This window comes from Euphorbia lathyris, chromosome 1 (assembly GCF_963576675.1).
Source record: "Euphorbia lathyris chromosome 1, ddEupLath1.1, whole genome shotgun sequence".
NCBI classification, from domain to species: Eukaryota; Viridiplantae; Streptophyta; class Magnoliopsida; order Malpighiales; family Euphorbiaceae; genus Euphorbia; species Euphorbia lathyris.
In genome coordinates this window covers 47,120,519-47,130,548 of record NC_088910.1, presented here as the reverse complement: position 1 = coordinate 47,130,548, position 10,030 = coordinate 47,120,519, and the positions used below count along the sequence as shown (strand labels likewise).

General features: G+C 35.6%; 1 protein-coding gene across 2 annotated transcripts; it reads right to left on the bottom strand.

Annotated features, from left to right (window-relative positions):
* Positions 1-3,203: 3,203 nt before the first annotated feature.
* On the bottom strand, positions 3,204-8,629 carry LOC136231174 (anaphase-promoting complex subunit 8). Of its 2 annotated transcripts, none has more exons than XM_066020490.1 (6): positions 8,388-8,629; positions 7,573-7,705; positions 7,069-7,278; positions 6,288-6,604; positions 3,766-5,016; positions 3,204-3,639 (listed from the first exon to the last, which is right to left on the bottom strand). In XM_066020490.1, the coding sequence occupies exons 4-6, from the start codon at positions 6,432-6,434 to the stop codon at positions 3,550-3,552; spliced, it is 1,488 nt and encodes a 495-aa protein (XP_065876562.1). In that variant the 5' UTR covers positions 6,435-6,604; positions 7,069-7,278; positions 7,573-7,705; positions 8,388-8,629; the 3' UTR covers positions 3,204-3,549. The 2 variants fall into 2 exon arrangements, with proteins under 2 accessions (XP_065876562.1, XP_065876554.1); XM_066020482.1 differs by having other exon boundaries at positions 6,288-6,594.
* Positions 8,630-10,030: the final 1,401 nt, after the last annotated feature.

Here is a 10,030-nt window from a genome sequence, read left to right as displayed (position 1 = left end):
GTCTCCTGATTACTAATTTTCTTTCTATTAATAATTCATTATTATGCAAATTTCTTTTTTTTTTCTATTAATAATTTATTATTATGCACATTTAATCAATATCAATAAGTGCATGCATCAAATATTAAACAATAAAAGATACAAGGGCATTGGTATATTAAGCAGTGCGCAACATAATACACAAGAAAAGCAAATGGCTCAGTGGTAAGGAGTGTAAGTCAGGAGGTCAGGGTTCGAACTCCAGTAGCATTAGCGTTTTTTATTAATTTTTACACTCAAAACTACGTAGTTTTGAGTGGTTCTCACCTAAGGAGTGTTCTCACCTAAGAAAGGATTCTCACAAGAGTCCTCTTATATATATATATATATATATATATTAGCCGGTTGTACAACCATTAAAGATGAAAATGAGAAAATAGCTCATTTGAGCAAATAGCTGGGGAAAAATGCTCTAAAATTAATGTTATCAGAACTGGTCAAGTTTGATATCAAACTGTATTTATAGTTGGGTTATGGTTCACTTGATTGGACCAAATTATTCAAATTGATCAGATAATGTAATAAATAAATAATATTTCTATATATAATTATTTTAAAATTATTTTCATAAACTATATGTATATAAAATTATAAATAATTTTGATTTCTTTTTTTTTTTTGCCAACTTGAGATTTAAATATATAATGGATAAATGAAGTTTAGAATAACTTGAAATACGTCAATGTAGTCTATGTCATCATGTCATGTGATCTTTTTAACGGCATATTATAAGATCAAAATATACAAGTGATGAATGAGAAATTGATACTCAAAGTGAACCACTTGAAATCGCTTGATTTCACGTAAAAACGAAATTAGAATTTCCACTAGTTTATAAGTAAATGGCTTTTACAACCTTTTAACCAATTACTGTCGCGCAGGAGTGCAGTTGAAGCACTATCGGGTTAGAGACGCACCCTCATGACGTGTGCATGAATCGTCTGGATTAAGTGCAAAACCCTTATTGCCACCATTATAGTTGCTCTTCAGCTCATTACAAAAAGATATATAGACAATAGAAGAAAATCATTAAACTACAAAGTATTTCATTAGTTTAATTAGACAGGTGATTATTTGCTGAAATCAGGTTATAAAATGGCAATTCAAACTATGTGTCTATTTTCATCTTTGGCATCTTCCTCTTTGTCTGAGCAATCATTTTGGAAGGTATAATGGTCAATTATTGACCTACAAAGTTCATCCATACGATTTAGTATGGAATTAAGATATACTCTTGTGGAAATCAGAATACAAAGTCATGGCCCTTACCACTTATGAAATCACTTGACTTACTGCTCTTCTTTAAGATCTTGGTTTTAAGCATTTGCCACCTACTCTTTTCAAGTGTAATAACCAAGTTGCGATTATTATAACATCAAGTTATGTGCTTCATGAATGCACCAAATATATCAAAATAGACTGACATATGTCTGTGATCAAGTCAATTTTGATACTATCATTCCTGCCCATGTCCCTTCTGCTGATCATGTTATAGACTTGTTCACCAAAGTTTTACGAATTCAGGCTCATAATCAACATGCTCACAAGCTCGGAGCAACACCTATGTCTTCCTCTCCATCTTTAGGGGGAGTGTTAAAGGCCATTGTAGCATTTCTTTTTTATTTATTATATTAGTTTACATCTTTTCATTGTACTGGTATTGCTTTCCCTGATGTGAGACACGTGATGGCATATTAGGAAGGTTGTCCTATTTTTTCCATTTGTGAGTGTGTTGGCTTTCCATGTTAGGAAGGTGGTTATCCTATTTTTTCCATTCTAGCACCCCTTTTGTTGCTTATCATCCATGGATCCATGTCACTCTTCAAACTTGAACCATGTGACAAACACATGGTGAGAGCATTTGACATGACGTAAGCTGCAAATAGAATTTCCAGTTGACTAACACATCATTTTTTCAGTTAGTTTTTGTTCCTCATATGGTCAAGGTAACTTTATTGCACCAAAATTAAGCTTTCTGATTTCGGATCAGTTTGATATTGTTGTGGCCAACATAAACTGTTGTGGAGAAAATGTTGTGAAAAAAAAACATGACAAGTGTTCCATAAATACATGACAAAAATTAAAAGCCAGAGTTATTTTCTAAATTAAATTGAAAATTAGGGGTGTTTCTAAAATTAAGTTAAAAAATTAGGTTTTTTATTATCATGAAAAGAATTTAATATCAACTTTTCAAAAATAAACTGTAAAAGTTGTTTTCTCCAAAACTACATTTTGCAGCTTTCATCATTTTAATTAAAACAATTTTGTATTACTAAATATTGCATTTTTATTAACAAAACTGTTTCTAGAGTTTCAGGGGAATGTGCACTTCTTCCTTTTTACTAAAAATTAACTTCAATGACTATTGTCAAAAACTAAAAACCTCAATTCCATCCCTCTTGAAAAAAACTCAAAAGTTCAATGAAGTTAATACATTTAGCTGTTCTTTCAACTGATTAACTTCTTCACAAACTTTACCAAATCCTTTATCATTAAAAAGTGAGAAAGGAAATCCTTTTCCTTAGTAGGGATGGCAATATTCATATTGTGTTATAATTGTATTATACGATTAAAAATAATAATAACTGTGTTTAATGTATAATGTCAATCAAATAAATAGTTCTTATAAATCATGTTAGAAATCTTAGTGGGAATAGACATTCTGGACTAATCACTTACCTATATCATATCATGTGGACGAAGAACTTGTTAAAATCAGTTATTAGAGAAGTCCTACATAGTGTATGTTTTCCTAAACCCTAACAATTAAACTTGCTACTACTCCGTGGTTGGCAGCTAGGGTTGTAAATGAGGTGGAAATTGCTTCCCCCCTTTTCCTCTTTCTCCAGACAGCAGGGCTAAAAGTAGCAACTTTTTTTCTCTCATAAAAGTTAATATAAAAATGGCCTAAATAATATGATATTCAATATTTGAAATGGGCTCAAATTTATATTTTAAACTTTTAAATACAATTTTTTTTTTATTAAATCACTTATCTCATATTTTACATACAACCATAAAATGTTAGGACCAACCCTCCTCTTCCATTTATAAAATAGGAAAAGAGTTGTTTCCACTGTAGAAATCTCCCATCATCCCTTACTCAAATGAACAGCAGGGTAAAATAAATAATTAAACAATTATTTTCTGAGCAAAAAGAGAAATTGACGAACTTAAGCTTTAATTTGAAGTTATATAATACAAATGAAAGTTGAGCAATCTGTGCTGATCTGATATCTTACTAACTATTTAAATGCTTAAGTCGCAGCATCACCAGGAATTTAATGTACGACAACAGGAATTTCTGATTTTATAACTCATTCTACATCCTAGAAAGGTGAGAGCAGATATGAATGCTTCTCAATGCTGTAAGTCCAGGATAATACTTGGCATAACATTTTCACAAATATGAAGAGTTTTGTTGTGGTTGATTTTGATGAGCATGTAACTGAGGAAAAGGGAGAGACATACTTGGTAGAATCTGTCAGTTGCTATGAAGTAACACGGAAGTCAAGGATGAAAATGTTCAACATCCATAAGAGGGAAACTGGATTCTGATGCTCTCATCCCTCGAAGCATATTCTTAGCAGTTTCCTTCTCCTGAAACCACCGATACAGAAATCAAAATAAAAAAATGTAAAACTAATCAAAATCATGTATATAGTTTGATTTTTTAATGGTAGAACATTTAATTAGATAACAGGTAGATTAAATTAGAGAACTCACAGGGCCAGTGTAATCCAGAAGACGGGTAAGGTACACCTCTGCTTCTTGGTCCCTCTTCTGCTCTTTGCAGTGTTGGGCAAGAAACAATAGAGCTTCAACCATATTTGGCCCTTCTCTCTCTTCAGCTTCCATCCTCTCTAATTCTTTCTTGTAATAAAATGCTGCTTCTTCAGAACGCCCAATCTCATTATGGAGCTTTGCTAACTTGTGGATTGCTATGGCCTCCCTATCATTACTATTTACAGCTCTTCTGTAACACTTGATTGCCTCCTCCAGCATCCGGAGCTGATCAGTTTCATAACACTGAGCCATAGCAATCCACAAGCGAGAATCATTAGGCTGCAAGAACACAGACTTCTTGAAATAGTGAAGAGCATAAAATGGCATGCCCATCATCTCATATGCTTGTCCGAGCCCATACCAAGCTCGATAATCACAAGGATTTATATCCACAGCCCGCCGATAGGCATCAATAGCAGCTGGAGTGTTTTTCATCTCTACATACTCGTGACCCATTAGTGTCCAGGCAGATAGATAATTTCTGTTCAATTTTAGTGCCCTCCTAAAGTACATAACAGATTTCTCATGCTGCCCCTTTAAACTGTAGTAATTTCCAATGATAAGGCATGATTCAGGTCTGTATTTATCAATCATATATATCTTATGGGCAAGGAAACTGAGGGCAGAGGAACATTCCTTTGCATAGAGCACATTAGAATACGTATCCATGTCTTCCACTCGATAGGGATCATTCCTTAGAAGTTCTTCAAAAATTACTTCAACTTGATCAAATTCTCTTAGACTGTACTGGGCTTTTGCAATTTGAGCTTGTACATAATTACTGAAATTGAAAGTGATTTGAAGATGTTCGTATTTTGCTAAGGATTCATTGTGCATCCGCAGTTCTTGGTAAGCATTAGCAAGAAAGAAATCCTTCATCCAATGGTTACTAAGGTTAAGGTTGTTCAAGATCTCGACTGTAGTACATAGGGACTGCAGCTCTAACCAGGCACTCCAATTCCAAGGATAGCTATTCACAGATTCCACAAGAATTTTACAAGCAAGATTTTGGTTGCCTTTCTCTTTAAGGACGAGCCCGTACAAGTACAACCCGAAGGGATCAATCATACCTTTGTTGCGGAGAGTTGACAACTCTGTCTCTAGGGATGCTAACTCACGATTCACAGCATCACTCTTACCCAGTGGCCCCTCAAGTTCTATCATCTCCTCTTCTTTCCGCTTTTCTCCAGCCTTAATACAATCAAGGCGAGAAGATAAATGAGGACAATTATAGAATTCACATAAGCTTGATTTAAGATTGATATCATTCAATTTGGCCATACCAGATCAAATCTCCAATAAACATAATCCATATTCTAATAATTGCATTATATGCTGTCAATTTATAACTATCAAGAGCAGAAATACGTGCAAACTTAACAAAATCAAAATAATGAAGTTCAATTGAAAGTGACACAGGCAAGAGACTGCCTCTCCTCAAACCTCTCACCTCAGCAATTGAATGTGGAAAGGAGGTCTCAGTCCAATTTAGTTTTTGAAGTGTTTTCAAGATGAAACAGAGAATGGTCCAACAGGTGAAGAAAAGACTACGAGACTACAAAGGATGCATACAAACCACAACAGCAAAAGGCTTCAACAGCAGAAGGAGATAAAGCATATGAGAAATAAAGCCAACTCTTATTAACCATGAATTGCAATAGTCTCCTATGAACTTAGCCGAGAACTTAAATAATCACCAGATTTCTAGTTTGCAAGGGATGGTAGGATATAGGCTTCTAATTTAAGAGACTACCACCTAATAAATAGAAGGCAAATCAAACCAGTGCTTCCCAGAGTTCTGGGTGTATCATTTCATGCTCTATTGACAACTACCTAATTCTTCAAGTCAATATTTATGTGGAAGATGTGCTTGATTTTTTGGACAATATAGACCAACTAATGGGTTAAAGGCGTCATTGGTCACTGAACTTTCATGGCTGTCTCAAAATGGTGGTTCAACTTCAATTTGTCTCAATAAAGTCACTCCAGCGACTTAAGGAGCAAAAAGACACAGGAAATATGATGTGGCTTCCATATCAGCACTAGTCAGCTTTCACCGCTGACCGAAACGACACGTGGCTGCCATCTAGGTGACACGTATCATTCCGGTCGGCTAAGTGGCAGTCACGTGTCGTTCTGGGCCGCAGTGAAAGTTGATTATTGATGATGTGGCAACCACATCACTTTTCCAGTGTCTTTTTGGTCTTGAAGTCACGGGAGTGACTTTATTAAGACAAAATTCAAAGTTGAATGATTTTATTGAAACAAATTGAAGTTGATTGACTATTTTGAGACAACCATACAGTGCATTTAACTCGCAAAATAATCCACAAACTTCTACGAGAAAAACTAGAGAGACATTTTCAGTTAAAAAAACTCAGCTATATTTACCATTGAAAAAAAATCAGTGCATCAGAAAGCAAAAACAAAGATAAATAACATGTAAAAGAGAATCCACAAACCCGATAAAGAGCATAGCATCTCAAGAACACAGACTTCTTTCCAGCCTGATCTCGAAGCACATGGGCAGCCCTTTTATATTCTCGGCAATCGAAGTATGATTTAGCAAGAAGGTAGAAATCGCCATCGACAACCTCATCTTCCTCCATTGCTGGTGTAGAAACATATGAGACACCAGCTGCCGGTGTAGAAGTGAGGTCACTAGAGCGAAAGCGTCGGCGAATGCTTGAGCTTCCACGCTGGAATCTGGTGTTTGCCGGAGTGAATTTTGCAGGGTCATGCTCAATTCCAACCAGCTGCTCAGCCGCCCTGAAAACCGCTGATAAAAGAATCAAAAATAACACAATGGAAGTAATTACTTCTGGAAATTGCAAGATATATATTTTATATGATTTTTGCAAATAACAGTTAAAAAAGATTGTATTAAGCTTAAATTGAGTTTCAGGTCATGTATAGGAAAATCAAGCTGCTATCTTAATGAGGATGTCAAAACTTTTGTACTTTGCTTTTGCTAAATTTAGTACAGAAATGGAGACGAAATCGAGTGGTAATTGTAAAGAAACAAAACAATCATAGTTGTTCAAAGCGGCAATCTACATACAATATAAGTATCGGGTTAAAAAAGAATAATTGATTAACTCAAAATTTGACACAAAAAGAAAAAAAAAAAAGGAAATAATAGTAGTCAATGTCAAACACTAAGAACAGTAACTAGAAATAAAATAACAAAAGTAAGAGAAACAATAGCAATTAGGTTTACGTTTTTGGAGTTGAAAAGAGTACCATTTGGAAGCAGAGTAAAGGCAACGATCGCTGAGTTGATGAATCGCAGTTCGAAGCTCGCTTCTGCAATTCTCTCTTGAAGTCATCAAGTCCCTATTTATCTCTGTCCTTTCCTTTTAACTAACAAAGCTGCTCCTTGTATGAGCTTTTCTTCTTCTACTAGAGGTCAATTTGTGTCAGTGGGTAGCCATGTTCGTGTTGTGTCGACAACTGGTTTAGTGTCACATGGGTCGAAAAGAAATTAGGTACAAGTGTCTAAAAGCCAAGACGAACAAAACCTGCAAACAACAAGACTAGGGGTGAACTCGAGCCGAACCGAGACCGAACAGGGGCAGGCTCGGCTCGAGACATGTTGAGATCCGGCTCGGCTCGAGCTCGAAGCTCGTCGAGCTTGGCATTTTAGAGCTCGGCTCGAGCTCGATATGGGTTCGGCTCGAGCTCGAAGCTCGTCGAGCGGTTCGACGAGCGGCTCGAGCTCGAAGCTCGTCAAGCAAAAAAACAAACCTGTCATGGTAGAGAGAGAGCCTTCTTCCTAGATCGACGGCAAGGAGAGAGAGCCGATATTGGTTGCCGGCAGCAGAGAGATAAAGCTGAGATTGGGTGGCTGTATGCAGTGGCGGACCCGGATGAGCCGGGGCTAAAATATATCAGCAAAAAAAATTCAAAACGTCAAAAAAAAATTCGAAACGTCTTTTAGTTATGAATTTGTCCATTCTGAAAAGACCAATATGCAAGTGATAGCAATTCAACTAACAGCAATTTCAATCCCAATTCAACTAAATACAAACAGTAATTCAAATAACAGCAATTTCAATCCCAATTCAACTAAATACAAACAGTAATTCAAATGAGAGTAATTTCAACTAATAGAAATTTCAATAGAAATTTCAATCCCAATTCAATCCCAATCAATTCAATCCCAATTCAATCCTAATTTCAATCCCAATTCAATCCCAATTTCAATAGGAATTTGGTAAAAAAACTCCATCACTGAAAAGCTTCACTGTAAGGAGTGAAGGAGTCCTTACAAAATTGTAATAAGCAAGCATTCAATCAATCAAAGAGCAAGGTTAATATATTTCTAATCCATTCATACATATATACATATCATTATTCTATCACTACTCTTCCTTTTTTTAAATCTCATTTCATCATATAAATCAACCAAAAACGCAGTAAAACCAAAAACGCAGCAAAGCCATCCAATAATTACAACCAAAAATCAAGCCAACACACAGTGAACAAACTCATAGGTGCATCTCAAACCAAACAAATATAGGCATCTCAACAAAGGCACAAAAAAGATAAGCGAAAATCACCTGCGTTTTTTTCCCTCTGCGTTTTGCGTTTTGTGCAGTGCAGCGACTGAACTGAACGGTGGCCGCCGGTGGAGACTAGCAAGCAAGCAGCGACTGACTGACTGGTGGCCGGCGGTGGAGACTGGCTGCTCCTCTCCTCTTGTCTTGTGCGATTCCCTTGAGTTGAGCCGGCGGTGTGCGATATCGTCTACGTTCGTTGCTCTCCTCTTCTGAATTAGGGATTTAGGTATTAATTTAGCTGTTGTGCTGTGCTGTGCTGTGCCTTTTAGTTCTGATTTATTTTCATTAAAATCAAAACGACGTCGTTTTTCTCATGACCAAAACGACGTCGTTTTGTAATAAAAATTTTTTTTTTTCCCCCAGCCGGTTGCCGGGGCTAGAGCCACACTCAACCCCCCTGGTTCCGCCCCTGGCTGTGTGTATGTAGATAGAGAGAACGAGAACAGAGAAAATCGGCGTGGTGTGGGTGGCGTGAGAAGAATACTGCTGTAGTTTAATTAGGTTTATGAAATTTTTATTTATTGTTCAAAACGTTATTCATTTGGGCCAATAACATAGAGGAAAGATCTGCTTAGGCCTTAATCCAAGCTAATGGACCCTAATTATAAATTGGGCCACTCCTATTTAAACGTTTTTTTACTAATATAGATTACATGTGTTTTTATTTTTTTTAGTGTAAATCAAAGAATTATTTTTTTACATTATAAATTCATTATTAAAATATATATAGTAGTTAAAAAATCAATCGAGCCCGCTCACGAGCTTTCGAGCCGAACCTAAGAAAACTCGATTTGGCTCATGAATGTTTCGAGCCGATCCCGAACTCGAACCGAGCTCTATCGAGTCGAGCTTTGACCGAGCTTTGACCGAGCCGAGCTTGGACAGTTTGCGAACCACCCTGGCTCGCTTGCACCCCTAAACAAGACACACATAAAAGGTTTAAGTAACTAAACTTATTTGAGCTACAAAATCCAATTTGCTAATTCGACCCTGTGTTACACAAACTAAGCTATTAGCATAACCTAGCCCAACCAATTAACATGACCCAATTTGCTAACACTTGAAAAATCAATAACATGGAAAACTCAAAAATCTCCACAACTTATTAATATTCATAAAAACAATCAAAATACAATATATTTATGATCAAATTTCAATTGTCCATAAACTATAACATCCATTAATTTTAGTAGTACATCCATCCAATTTCTAATATACATCCATCAAACTAGAACAACAATCAAATTGAGATAAACATCCCTAAAGTAAAACATCAAATTTTAATAAATATCTGTTAAACTAAATAGAATTTTAATAAACATCCATCTATCTATTTGAGTAGAACCAAAACAAAAAGCCATCAGTACTCTTTCTCACTTGAATAGAACATATTATCTTCAATAATGTTTCAATTTGAATAGTTGTCTATCGGAAAAGAAAATTCAACAATGGAATTTAAAACATAATATTAATGATGTTTACAAGTTATAATTATTTCCAGATTATTTTTCAAATTTCTAGTTCGAGTACTTCCAAAATCAGCTCTCCTCATTGAAGAAAGTGTTATATAAAAATTCTGAAAAACAAACCTGAAGTTAACAGAATGGCTGCAATATTTACCCAAAGAAATAAATGGACTGTCA